Source organism: Peromyscus maniculatus, chromosome 21 (assembly GCF_049852395.1).
Source record: "Peromyscus maniculatus bairdii isolate BWxNUB_F1_BW_parent chromosome 21, HU_Pman_BW_mat_3.1, whole genome shotgun sequence".
In the NCBI taxonomy this organism is placed as follows: domain Eukaryota; kingdom Metazoa; phylum Chordata; class Mammalia; order Rodentia; family Cricetidae; genus Peromyscus; species Peromyscus maniculatus.
Genome location: NC_134872.1, coordinates 13,089,752 through 13,103,439, shown reverse-complemented (window position 1 = coordinate 13,103,439; position 13,688 = coordinate 13,089,752). Strand labels below are relative to the sequence as shown.

The window sequence follows — 13,688 nt, the reverse complement described above, 5'->3', positions numbered from 1 at the left end:
AAGGAACTCAAGACAGCCCGGGGTAGTCTTGGCTCTAGATGTACAGGAGTCCAAATCCCCATGGTCACCGTGTTCTGACATTCAGCCCTGTAGAACTGTTGGCACAGGAGAGTTCATGGGCTCCGTATATTATCCCCAGTGAGCGGAGCAGCTCCAGCCTCGGCCCACAGTCCCTCCCTGTCCTCGTGCTCTGCTGTGGCATGGAGGAAGTGCAGAACAGCACAGTCTGTGGCTGCAGGAGTTCAGGGTGCTGGGGCCCTCCCCACTTCAGCCTTCTCTGTTTCCCCCTACTCAAGGTGAAGATCCTTGTGGTGATATATTATGTAACCTAATAAAATTTGCCTGAAGATCAGAGAACAGAACAAGCCACTAGATTAAACCTGGTGGCACACACCTTTAATCCTAGCACTCGAGAGGCAGAGATCTGTCTGGATCTCTGTGAGTTCAATGCTACCCTGGACTGCATGAGATTGACTCAGTCTAGGAGAGAAACAGAGCCAGGCAGTGATGGCACACACCTTTAACCCCAGTACTTGGGAGTCACACGCCTTTAATCCCAGCACTAGGAAGGAAGTAATATGACTGAGTGGAGAACGGTACAAAAGGTGTGAAGAGACAGGACCTAGAGCTTTTCAGCTGAGGAAGCCTTTTCAGCTAGAGCTTTTCCAGGCTGAGGAGTCCTAGAGGAAAGACGTGGCAATGGCTTGTTCCTTTGTCTCTCTGATCTTTTCAGCATTCACCCCAATATCTGGTACTGGATTTTTTTTTTTTTTTATTAAAAGGCCTTTTAACATTCACATAGCAGATCCTGCTAATCAGGCACGTAGGGAGCCACCGTGAAGCCTAGCAGGACAGACACAGGGCTGGCTGCGGCAATACCAATGGGGTTCTTACAATTCTTACTGATGCTCTCTCTATCCCGACCTCTGTTTGCTCACCTGGAAAACAGGGACATGATAAGAGTTGACTGGCCCAGGGCACAGATGTCATACCCTCAGGTCCCTGTGTGTGCCAGTACCAAACCTTCTGTGAATACCAAGTTCCGCTGATGCCACACACTTCTCAGACAGACTCGAGCCATGGATGTTAAACAGCCTCTGGATAGCTCAGTTCAGGTTTGGAGATGGGGGTGGCCACGGCCTGGGGCAGCTCTGAACCCAAAGTCAAACTTCCTCTCATCTCTGGAGCTGGCAAGTGTTCACTCAAGTTCTGGATCTTATTTTCAACGTAATGGCTTAAGACAGAAAGAATGAAAATAAACTCAGCCCTGTGGCCGAGGGTCACCTCCTGGCTGTTCTTTGATATCTGAGGACTAAGCAGTGGGGCTGACTGCAGAGGGGAGATGTAAAACCAGCATAATTAGGAGGAGAAATGTGGCGGGGCCATGGTGGCACACGTCTTTCATCCCAGCACTTGGGAGGTAGAAGCAGGTGGATCTCTGTGAAGTTCCAGGCTAGCCTGAACTACATAGTGAGTTCCAGATAGCCAGGAGTACCCAGAGAGAGCCCCTCACAACAAAAGAGAACAAAAAAGGAGGAGGAGGAGGAGGAGGAGGAGGAGGAAGAAGAACAACAAGAACAAGAACAAGAAGAACAAGAAGGGAAAAAGATGACTGAAGGGACAATAGCCCACTCAAGCATGGCTCTGGCAGGCCTTGCCCTTCTCCCCCATTCCCTCTGCCTTGCTAAACCTGTTAGATTACACTCCTAAAACTAGCCCCCAAGGTCCGGTTCCTTATTTGGCCACTTCCTCCTCCTGAGGCTGACTACCAAAGTCCAGCTATCAAAGTATTGAAGTCCAGCAATCAGATTCCTCCTTTGGCTCACCTAATTAACATGCCCAATTAAAATTAAACATCTCATCTTAACATGGGGTTTCCCCTTGTACCTTTTTGTTTGTTTGTTTGTTTGTTTTTGTTTTCGAGACAGGGTTTCTCTGTGTAGCTTTGAGCCTTTTCCTGGAACTCACTTGGTAGCCTAGGCTAGCCTCGAACTCACAGAGATCCGCCTGCCTCTGCCTCCCAAGTGCTGGGATTAAAGGCGTGTGCCACCACTGCCCAGCTCCCCTTGTACCTTTTTAAACCAACATTTTCCTATGTGCCATGTCTGTATCCTCTCTATCCAGGACAAATACCCCGCTCCCTTTCTTCATTCCCTTCCCTTCTCCCTCGTCCTCTATCTCCAGTCTTTGTCCCTTATCCCTGCCCTCTGTCCCTCTGGGAAAATAAATCTCCTTTGTGCTGAGAACTTGGTCTTGGGGGCCCTATTGGAGAGCTTGCTCCAAGGCCACCTCCAGGGTAATGTAAGAAAATCCATGAAGGCAGTGAGGGCTAGACTTTTCTTATCTGAGAGTATTTAGAAATAAGTTTCTATCAATCTGACTGGTAAAATAAGAAAACACACATGCTTTCTGATGTTAACTTTCTCTTTCATCTTAAGAATGGTCTCTGATGCTGTGGGATGGTCTGTATGTCAAATGCTCTGATTGGTCAATAAATAAATCACTGATTGGCCAGTGGCCAGGCAGGAAGTATAGGCAGGACTAACAGAGGAGAAAGGAGGGAACAGGAAGACAGAGGGAGACTCTGCCAGCCACCACCATGACAAGCAGCATGTGAAGACACCAGTAAGCCACGAGCCACGTGGCAAGGTATAGACTTATGGAAATGGATTAATTTAAGCTATAAGAACAGTTAGCAAGAAGCCTGCCACGGCCATACAGTTTGTAAGCAATGTAAGTCTCTGTGTTTACTTGGTTGGGTCTGAGCGGCTGTGGGACTGGTGGGTTAGAAAGATTTGTCCTGACTGTGGGCCAGGCAGGACTACAGAAAAATCCAGCTACACTCTGACTCTTTCTATCTCCACATAACTATATTCTACACATACAGCTACATTGCTGCAGGCCGCAGGAATATATCATAAGAACTCAGCTGGTTATGGCAAAGTCACTACCTGGAGAGATCATGGAATTCCTCCAGAGAAAGCCAAATTCCAAGGAGTTTTTGGTGTTACTTGTCTTGTTATATATCAGCTGTCTTCTGTTATGAAAATCATGTGTGCCTTCATAGATTTTCCAATTGACTTTCCCCTAAGAAGGATTAACAGTGTAGACTGAGCACTCTCTGGACATACACATTCCAGGTATTTGGAGAACAGCCTCAGGAAAGGCTTTCTCTGGAATCAGATTATGTCCCTTAGCCACTTTCAAGGACTACAGGAAACACCACCCAGGTGGGCGCCCAACTTCCGAGGACTAACAATGATAACAGCCCACCTACAAGTCTCCTGACTTAAATTCCACAAAGAGACACTGCCCAGGGGGGTGCCCAACTTCTGAGGATTAACAATGATAACAGCCCACATGCAAGTCTCCTGACTTACAGTAAATTCCACAAGGAGACACTGCCTAGGAGAGGTGGACGTTAAGTAATAGCTTTACACAATTTAGCTCGGACCCTCCCTTTATTTACCGGGACTTCCAGGGCACAGGGCGGAGAAAAGAGAATGGAAGAACTAGATGGGTAAGAACTTGAGAGGAACAAAATGAGATGGGGAAGAACTAGATTGAAGGGCTAAAAGAGAGGACTAGAGGAACGAGATGGAAGATGAGGAAGAGCCAGATGGGGAAGAACAAGATGAGGAAGAGCCAGATAAGAGAGGAGACAGAAGAGGAGCTGATAGGGGAAAGAACTAGATAGATGAGAACCTAGAAGGGACAGAACTAGATGAAGGAATTAAGATCAAACCTAGAGGGGACAGTAGATAAATATAGAGAAATCAGGCAAGAAAGGAGCTAGACATGAGAGCAGAATAGAAGCTGTGTAGAGAGAGAACTATCACAGAATAATAAAGTGCATGAACTAAGGAGTACACAGATTCATTTCTTTTCATCAAAGATTAGTTATCAGCTGGTTGTAGATTCTTCCCGGACCCTGGGAGGGGACTATCGAGGGGCTGGACCCCATAGTCCCCAATACTACATGTCTTATACATACAGCCATACATCTCTATACACATTACATCTGTTTTCACATGTCTACACATCTATCTTTTACATACATTTCTCTTCTATATCTCTATTCTATACAGCTTCATCTTCCTTGTCTCCACAGTTACAAATCTCCACCCAGCCACAGCTGAACATCTCATTTACAAAGCTCTCTCACCATACAGCACTTCACACAGTTCCTAGGCACAGCTCCTCTACGTAGCAGCAGCTCGAAATTCTCTCTCTCTCTCTCTCTCTCTCTCTCTCTCTCTCTCTCTCTCTCTCTCTCTCTCTCTCTGTCTCTTTCTCTCTCTCTCATACTCACTCCACACACATACTTTACATTGTTCTCTCTTTACTCACTCACTCTTTCATCCACTTGCTCCCTCACACTTCTTTCATGCTTCTTCTTCTTCTCCTTCTCCTTCATCTCTCACTCAGCACACACACACACACACACACACACACACACACACACACACACACACACACACACACACACACACTTCACTCACATTCTGCAGCAGCTCACACATAGCTCTACACAGCCATCTCTCTCCACACCGCCGCTGCTCTTCCTCACAGCCAAATTCTGGACAATTATAAGTTACATTTTCAGGACCTGACCCATTCTCAAAATACAACATAAGTCACATAATTTCCCTTAGGCTAGTAATGTCACATTGACCCATGCACATAGCTCTAAGTTGGTGAGGGGTCCAAGACATAAACAACTGACTGAGCCTTGAGCGGCCAGGGTACCTGCAGAAAGGGAGCTATTGCAAGGACTGTGTCTTGATGTAAACAGCATGGCCTTGATTTAGCAATAAACAACACCTGGGCATTAGTCTTTGTGTATGTTCTGTAGGGGCAACTTAGTCTGTTTTGGACTAGTTCTAAGGTCTTTGCAAAAATGTGTAAAAGGCTGTCTTTGAGACTGAGAATACTGTTACTTTCCTGTGTCAGTAAAGAATGTTCTGGTAATACTTCTGTTCATCAGAATTATACAGCTTAAACAGAAATCCACAGCTGAACGTGTGCCCAGAGATGTAAAACACACTACCAAAGGGCTGTGGAAAGCACCCACAGCTGTCCTTATGGGGAAGCATAACAGTGGCACATGAGAAAGTTACAGACAGAAAACAACCGGTTTTCACAGCCAGTGACCCCACCACGGCTTGGCCAGGGGCTCTCCATCAGGGAGTTATTCATCTGGTGGGTCGATTTGTCAAACACTAGTTGTCACTTGCTGTATACTCCCACGGCCCTCAGCAGGGTCCTGTGCTGATACTTGTCCTTTCAATGTCCATGGTAGCTGTTCTAAAACTAGAGCTGAGTTTACATCTGGAGGGGAGGGTGAGAGTCCAGGGACTTGGGATGGCAGTTACACCAGCTTTTGTCAGAGGCCCTGAAGCCTGCATCCTTGTGTATGAGTACCTTCTCTCAGCAGACTCCCCAAGAAGAGAGTAGGGAAATGGTCAGTCCTCTGAGATTGGGGGGGGAGGGGCCGGGGCGGCGCGGGAGACACCCTATCTGTCACATGTGTGCGATTGAGGCAGGATAGAAAAAAGACAGGAAAAGTGGTTTTTTTTTTTTTGGTTTTTCATGACAGGATCTCTGCCTCCGGAGTGCTGGGATTAAAGGCGTGTGCCACCAGCGCCTGGCAAGACAGGGAAAGTTAAAGAGACATTGGAAGGAGGGCTGGAGAGATGGCCCAGAGGTTAAGAGCACTGGCTGCTCTTCCAAAGGTCCTGATTCAATTCCCAGCAACCACTTGGTAGCTCACAACTATCTGTAATGAGATCTGATGCCCTCTTCTGGCCTGCAGGCATACATGCAGACAGAACACTGTATATATGATAAATAAATAAATCTTAAAAAAAAAAAAAAAAAAGACATTGGAAGGAAAAGGAGTCCCTCAGGCTGGAATCTAACAAAAGCTGACAATCAAGAATTACCAAATAATTGTTTGCTATGAGAGTGGCCACTTACATAAGAGACAATATTACTTTTTACAAAATATTCAGGCAGGAGAGATGACTCAGTGGTTAAGATCACGGACTGCTCTTCTAGAGGTCCTGAGTTCAATTCCTAGCAACCACATGGTGGCTCACAACCATCTATAGTGGGATCTGATGCCCTCTTCTGGCATAAAGGCATACATGCAGATAGAGCTCTCATATATATAAAATAAATAGCAAATCCTTAAAAGAAAAAAATATGTATTCATGTATTTTATGTATATGTATTTACATATATATGTAAATGCCCTGTCTTCATGCATACCAGAAGAAGGAATCTGATCCCATTACAGATGGTTGTGAGCCACCACATGGTTGCTGGGAATTGAACTCAGAACCTCTGGAAGAACAGCCAGTGCTCTTAACCCCTGAGCCATCTCTCCAGCCCCAACAATATTACTTTTATATAGAGATGTTTCAAACAAGTGTGTTAAATTGGGGCAACTTCGTGATTCACTGATGTAGAGGCCTTCCTCACCACCCTTCCCATAAAATCACGATCTTTTTAAGCATCTCATAGGAAACCTCATCCACAGTAAAAGACATGTCTTAACCCCCGTGAGCAACCCTTGTGACCCATGGTGTTTCTGTTTTGGTTTCGATAGTTTCAGGTAACCCTGACTGGCCTCACAATCACTACACAGCTGAGGATGACTTTAATTTCCTGATCGTGGGCCTCCACGTGGCCCATACAGTTAGTTCTATCTTAGTGATTGTAGTCCTATCCAAGGAACCTGGAGAGCTATCTATAATCTCAATTGGGAAAAGGAGAGAGAGAAAAGGAGTTTCCTAGCAACCGTTTGGAATGTGGCTTGAGAGCCGCTGAAATTTATATACGACTACAGCTAGGATGTGGAAGCACAACTCTCTTGAGAAGCCTGCATCTATGCTTGGGCAAGTCTTATCCTTCTCCTGAGCATCTTTCCATTAACTCCCGTTCTGAAGCTGCACCTCCTGTGTTAAAGAGTCTGCAGGGCTGACTGATTAGCATGTCTACGGCTGTGGAGATCTGGGGTATTGCAGATCTGCAGCCAAGTTATCTTGGGCTATCTTTAGGCCATCTCTGCGTTTGACCTAACAATATTGTACGATGTCAGATAAATCCCTTTTGTGGGGTAACAGCCTCAGGTTATGAGGAACTGAGTCAGGCAGTACTAAGCAGTAGCCACTAGCCATAAAGAATAGCTTAGTGCGGGCCTGATGAATCTGCTCCACCCACGGAAACAATATGCCTGGGTATGGAAAACAAGACACTCTGCTTCCAGTCAAACTCCAAGAAATAGCTGTAACTGCCTGGAAGCTACCCACAGATGTATATACACTTGTCTCCAGCCCTCTACGTGTGATCAACCTTCATTCTACAGAAAGACTAAGCCCTCAATGTTCCCACAAAGCAGTCTCAGCCTGTTGAGAACCAGTCTGTCTGTTTCTCTGCCTCCTTTTTCTTACATCCGGTACTGAGACCCAGGACCCTTTTAGGGTCCTCTGAGTAGAGAGCCCTCCTTTCCCTCCCTGGGGTTATTCTTACAGCAACTTGGACCCCTATATAAGGCTCACTATATAAGACTCACTCTATAAGGCTCACTATATAGGCCGAACGGCCACCAGTTCAACCTGTCCCCTCTGGTCTTTTGGGACCTCTGCCTCCATCAGCAGTGAACTCAGTTAATGCTTGCTGGCTTTCAGCCATCCTGGTAAGAGCGAAAATATTCTAAAAAGAGACGCTTATATCCCTGTTATAGGCCTGGATCAGGATCTGGAGGGTATCCACTGGGATGTCCACGTCTCTTCCATGAGGGTGGGTGATTGACCACACACACTTTTGTGTGACATGTCCTGATCCATCCTTTGCCTAGTTGGGCCAGTCCATCAGCAGGGGGTCTTCTGGTGGGAGACAAAAAGCCTACAAGGCCTTTGTTTAGAGCTGCCAGGCTTTTGTCTCAAGTTGGGAGGGTGAGGAAGAAGCTGGCCATCATGGAAGCTCACCAGCTTTATTACCTGGCCACAGCCCCTCTCTCCCTATCTGTGTGCCGACCAAGGAGTCTAGCCAATGCCTGGTTTTTCTCTGTGTGTCTGCTGCACGCGTGTCTCCTCACCTCTAATAAACACCGTTGTTCAACTGTTGATTCTGTCTGCAGTGTTGGATATTCTCTGCTGCCACCTTTCACACTCCAGATCTTTCCTGCCTTTTTGTTTCTTTAGCTGGCAGAGAAAACAAGCCCAATTAAGACCCCTAGACTGGATCATCAGGACCGCCTGCCCAGGGATCCTTATAGAGGCATTTTCTCAATTAAGATTCTTTCTCCCCAGATATGTCTCTAGCTTGGGTCAAGCTGACACAAAACCAGCCCTCACAAGGTCTTCACAAAAGCTGTTCCTCCTCCTACCTATCCTACCCAGAGGCCTGCACTTTCCCGGAAAGTCTGGATCCAGCAACCAGGCCCAGAGGGGCCCGGCCACATAGCTGGTCCTGAAGTCTATAGACCTTAGCCAGCCTACTTGAACTGTATGCTGCCTTTTCACTCTGGTCTTGAGCGCAGTTGTTGTGAAGTTTCAGAATTTGGTGCTAAAAATCTTCCACGGGCCAACGAAGGATCTAGCCACTTGTGGCGGGGGGGTGGGGGGGGGGGGTGGGGGGGGGTGGGGGGGGTGGGGGGGGGGTGGTGGGTGGTGGGTGGGTGGGGGAAGCGGGGGTTATTTAGAGCTTCGATGGAGGCTCACTTACAATGTTGTAAGGGGTAGATCCTATACACTCAACCCCTCAGAAAAGGTGGCCCTCTGATGGACAGGAGGGACCTCTGGGAGCGGGGACATTCCCATCACCTCCTGTCTCTTCACAGGACCTCCAGGGTAAGTGGCTGTGTGGTGCACATCTATTATTTCAGCTATTGGGGAGGCAGGGATTTAGTTTGAACTCGGGAATTTGAGGGTAGCTCAGGCCAACAGTGCCCAGCGCTGCTTGTGTCTCTAGCTCTCTAGAACTTGGAGTTTCCAGAGCTTTTCCTCACCAATGGCTCTCCAGGTAGTTACTGAAGCAGGCCTGTGACACCATGCCCTGCAAAAGTATTTCTTTAAGTTCTTCTGGGTAGACTTGCTAAGGGTTATATAGTAATTCTATGTTTTATTTAAATAAAATGAAATTATTATTATTTTGGCTTTCCGAGATAGGATTTTGTTATGTAGCTCAGGTGTCATGATCTAGAACTCACTATTATGCCTCCATATTTTTGGTACTGGGGTTTTAGGCCTATGTGAAAATTTTATATTCATTTATTTAGAGATAGGGTTTCACTATGTAACCCTGGCTGGCCTAGAACTCTATGTTGACAAGACTGGACTCGAACACACAGAGATCTGCCTGCCTCTGCCTTTGGAGTGCTGGGAATGCAGGTGTGCACTACCACAGCCAGTGATAGTTTTACTTTAAATATCTGAGTACTAGCTTTTCTGTTTCCCACAGCGGCTATGGGAACATAAATCCCCACAAACCCACAGGAAGATCTTTTCATACCGTGACAGCGCTTGTCACTGTTTTGTTTGTATAACTTTCTACTGAGCACAGGGATCTTTTAGAAGTGACAATTAAATGTCCCCTTCTTATAAAGGCTTCCCGGGTCACCTTACTCACCACGGAGGTCCATCCCTCTGGTATTATTTTTCCATCAAGGCCCTGTCTAGACAGCGTTAGGTCGTTGTAGTACTGAACTGATTGGACCATAATGGACAGTGTCTTTGTTGGCGACAGGATCCACAGCGTTTGTCAGACTACCCAACACACACAGTAGGTCCTCAATAAATGGTTGATTAGTGGCGTTTTTCTCTTCTACCAAAATGTCAAGTCCCTCTCCAGTCTGCCCTTTTGCTCCAGCCTGGCTCCGAACCTTTGGCTGAGTCCTCCCCACGGCGCACACCCAGGAAGATCACGACAGGAGTCCGCAAACGTTACTTGGACCTGACTTTTTAGGGACTTGGGGGTGAAGCGGGCCTGGGTTCTCAGAAGCTAAAAGGGGCGTTACCAGCAGCAGGCGGGAGAGCGGCCCGAGGCTGGCGCAGCGTCTCGGCCGCCCCTGGTCGGTCTCTTTGCGCCTCTTCTCATAGCCCCGCCCCCTTCCATAGCCACGCGACCTCGTGGGCCCTTGCTATTGGTCCCTCTCTAGATGCTGTCAAGCGATCATTTCTGATTGGCCACAACCCTCCATAGCAGCCACAACAACCGCCACGTGCTCTACCGTGGGACTTCCTCATTGGCCAGCCGCCTGGATACACCTGACTTCCCGCTCCCTCTTCCCATTGGCTTTCCGGTGCTAGGCCCGGCTCTTCCGACGCTGATTGGCCACTAGGGAACGAGGCGGGGCTTGCTGCGGGTTAAGAGCGCGGCCTCGCCGGCGCGCGCGCGCCTAGGACTTCGATGGCTGGGCAGGGGCTGGCGGCGGGCTTCCTGCAGGTGCCCGCGGTGACGCGGGCCTACACCGCGGCCTGCGTCCTTACCACCGCCGCAGTGGTGAGCGGGCCGGCCGGGCGGGCGTGGTGGCGCCATGGTTACAGTCCCTGGCCGGCCAGAGGGGGTTAGGGAGGTCGCTGGTTGCTGGCGTCTTACACGCTCCCCGTCCCACAGCAGCTGGAGCTCCTCAGCCCCTTCCAGCTCTACTTCAACCCGCACCTGGTGTTCCGGAAGTTCCAGGTGAGGTGGCCCCGACTCCGACACCTGCCAGCCAGGCCCTTGCCCTCCAGCCCCGCGCCTCACCGCCACCCCCACCTCTTTGCAGGTCTGGAGGCTCATCACCACCTTCCTCTTCTTCGGGCCCCTGGGATTCGGCTTCTTCTTCAACATGCTCTTCGTGTATCCTGGGGCCACGGGGGTGGGTGGTGAGGTCGGATTGGGGGGTGTGCTGGGCTAGGAACGGGGAAACTGAGGCCCAGTCCGCGTGGCACTTCCTATACCAGTGTTGCAGGTTCCGCTACTGCCGTATGCTGGAGGAGGGTTCTTTCCGTGGTCGAAAGGCCGACTTCGTCTTCATGTTTCTCTTCGGGGGTGTTCTTATGACTGTATCCTTCCTGTAGGCTATTATTGGGCCAAGGGACACCTCTGTCTATGAAGTGCCCAGGCCGGAAGAGACCAACATTCAGGGCCTAGCAGCCATGTAGTCTAGATGCCCCAGAGCTAGATCAGTGTCTCTGCAGAGCACAACGGGGAGAAAATAGGATAGACTGGTAGAATACTGAGGCTCTGAAACGTGAATGCAAGAGCCAGAGAAAGGAGCAGTCATGGATGGAGCCTGGGTACCTGGACGCCACAGAGAGGGGGAATCTGCTTGATATGGAATAGACCAGGGATATGAGGAAACCTGTTGAAAGAGCCAGGGAGGCACTGTGGGCAGCAAACTGCTCCAGGGCACCTTGACTCTGGCCCAGCTGCTGGGATTCCTGGGCAGCCTCTTTTTCCTGGGACAGGCCCTCATGGCCATGCTGGTCTATGTGTGGAGCCGTCGCAGCCCTCAGGTGAGGGTCAACTTCTTTGGATTACTCAACTTCCAGGCACCATTCCTGCCCTGGGCTCTCATGGGCTTCTCGATGCTGCTGGGCAACTCCGTCCTCACAGACCTGCTAGGTGAGCCTGCCCACCCTTCCCACTCACCTCAGGCCAGCTGCTCCCATCAGGGTATGCAGCTCACACACACATCCCTTCCCCCTGCACCAGACCTTTCTCCCGTGCACCTCCCAAATTCCTCTTCCTGTCCCAACTGTCATGTTCTTAATGCCCCTCAAGCAGTCCAGCTGGCCCACAGGATTTGCATCTGTGGTTGACCTGAAGACACCAGAGTTGGTCCTGCGTGGGGGTGGTTACAGTTTCTGCTTCCTGGTTCCTACTCCTCCAGTCTTCTCAGGTCCCTAGTCCTGCCCCCTCCCCAGGTACTGTCCACTTTTGGGCCCCTTTATGCCTTTCAAAGCCAGTTCTGATCTCACCCTGATGGCAGGTAACAGGGTGCTTGTGCTCTGGAACCTGGGGCTATACTGGGCTGTGAAAGATGGCCTCTGCCAGCCTTCGGCTCTCTTGCAGGCATTGTTGTGGGCCACATCTACTACTTCCTGGAAGATGTCTTTCCCAACCAGCCTGGAGGCAAGAGGCTGCTGCTGACCCCCAGCTTTCTGTGAGTGTGGGACAACTGTTTTCCCTCCTTTGGGGGCAATCTACCTACTCCATGGGGAAACTTGTGTTTACCGCAGCTCAGTCGAGTTGTCCCCTCCCCACAGGAAGCTACTACTCGATGACCCTCAGGAGGACCCCAATTACCTGCCCCTTCCGGAAGAGCAACCACAGCCCTGAGTGCAGCCCCTGGAGCAGTAAGCCCACTTGGTCAGCCTGAGGCTCCTGGCAGAGTTCTACCTTCTCTTATGCCCAGCACCCCATCCAGAAGGCTGGGCCCACCTTGGGGCCTCAGCCAGCAACACTCTACATCCCCTGTAGCATCTCTGCTCAACTGTAGATGGTAGGACACGAGGCCCCGAGAGGGTGAAGACTGCCAACAGATGCCTAGTACAGCTCGGAACTCAACTAATACAGACCTCCAGTTCTCATCTTCATGCTGCCAGTGCCTTGCTGGAGCACTGGCAACAAGTCCTCACCACCCAGGATCATGCCCAGTCTACAGGTATCCTGCCTGGGTGCCTGTGGGCTGATGCCCGTCCTATCCTAGCCTCCCTGTCCTCTTTTAAGGCAAGCAAGTGTTCACGTTCATCTCTGGCTGGTGACCCAAAAGTCCCATGGGCTCAGGTGCAGAGAACAAGTTTGGTCCTCTGCCACTCTAGTGAGCCCAGGATCTTGAGCTCTACCTTAGCAGAACCCTGTGTGTAGCAGAGGTAGTTCTGGGACATTCCGTTTGCTGAAGGCCTGTGAGTCCTTCCTACCCGCACCTATCTGAACCGAGGATGTCAATGTGGCCAGTTTTCCCTGTTGCTCCACATGTGCTCCCCTGGGGCTTACTCCTGGATGCCCAACAGCATGGGATTCCCCCAACCACTGCTTGTTATTTCTGTGGTAACAAAAATGTTTTCTACTGAGTCTGACTCAATTTCATAGTGAAACCTGGGGGCTGAAGCTGTGTTGCTGCGTGGAAGTGCTCAAAGCAGGCAGGCTCTAGGGGTGTACGGGGAGAGGGGTAGAACACTCCCCAGGAGGACCCCACCCTCCGAGAGGGTAGTAGCAGACTGTAACTGCGGTACTGGGATCACTGTCTTCAATTACAAACCCGCACGCCCAGTTTGCCAAGTGCAGACCCATCTGCCACCTTGATGGATGCTATGTCTATTCTATACCACACCACAAATCAAGGACAAAGGGAATGAGGAGCTTGGGGTGGGGGTAGAGGGCTGTACCTCTTCTCCATACTGCCAACTTAAAGGATGGCACACGGCTGGTGTGCTATTTCCCCAACCTCACAACAGGCTGGGGAAGAAGCTGGTCCTGGCCACAGTGGAGATGGATGGGTTTAGTTAACCTTTCTTGGGTTGCTAGAACAGAAGACTTCCTGTTTGTGTACTAGTGATGTCATGTCCAGGTGCCGCCCACACATGACCAAGTCCTCTAGAAAGGACTCTAGAGCGACATGGTCCCTGCAGCTGGCAGCAGCCTGTCTGGATGCAGAGGACCAAGGCCAGCAAACGAGCCTCAACCTCTACAGA

General features: G+C 49.8%; 1 protein-coding gene and 1 long non-coding RNA gene across 3 annotated transcripts; one reads left to right on the top strand and one right to left on the bottom strand.

Moving 5' to 3' along the window:
• Positions 1 to 821: 821 nt before the first annotated feature.
• On the bottom strand, positions 822 to 9,766 carry LOC121824813 (uncharacterized). The gene is made up of 3 exons (XR_013046916.1): positions 9,637 to 9,766; positions 8,105 to 8,210; positions 822 to 938 (listed from the first exon to the last, which is right to left on the bottom strand). It is a non-coding gene; the product is annotated as an uncharacterized LOC121824813 (long non-coding RNA).
• Positions 9,767 to 10,354: 588 nt separating this feature from the next.
• On the top strand, positions 10,355 to 13,067 carry Derl3 (derlin 3). 2 transcript variants are annotated; one of them, XM_006999025.4, is made up of 7 exons: positions 10,355 to 10,509; positions 10,624 to 10,689; positions 10,775 to 10,848; positions 10,961 to 11,054; positions 11,421 to 11,616; positions 12,067 to 12,157; positions 12,261 to 13,067. In XM_006999025.4, exons 1-7 carry the CDS (start codon positions 10,417 to 10,419, stop codon positions 12,331 to 12,333), a joined length of 687 nt encoding a protein of 228 aa, XP_006999087.4. In that variant the 5' UTR covers positions 10,355 to 10,416; the 3' UTR covers positions 12,334 to 13,067. The 2 variants fall into 2 exon arrangements, with proteins under 2 accessions (XP_006999087.4, XP_015845693.3); XM_015990207.3 differs by having other exon boundaries at positions 10,371 to 10,509; positions 10,627 to 10,689.
• The last annotated feature ends 621 nt before the right edge of the window (positions 13,068 to 13,688 follow it).

What these genes read in the sequence shown, in the direction of transcription:
- Derl3 (XM_006999025.4), top strand. Translation starts at nt 10,417, where the DNA reads ATGGCTGGGCAGGGGCTGGCGGCGGGCTTCCTGCAGGTGCCCGCGGTG. An exon ending in TCGGGGGTGTTCTTATGACT is followed by an intron (nt 11,055 to 11,420) that starts GTATCCTTCCTG and finishes ACTCTGGCCCAG; the next exon opens with CTGCTGGGATTCCTGGGCAG. An exon ending in CGTCCTCACAGACCTGCTAG is followed by an intron (nt 11,617 to 12,066) that starts GTGAGCCTGCCC and finishes GCTCTCTTGCAG; the next exon opens with GCATTGTTGTGGGCCACATC.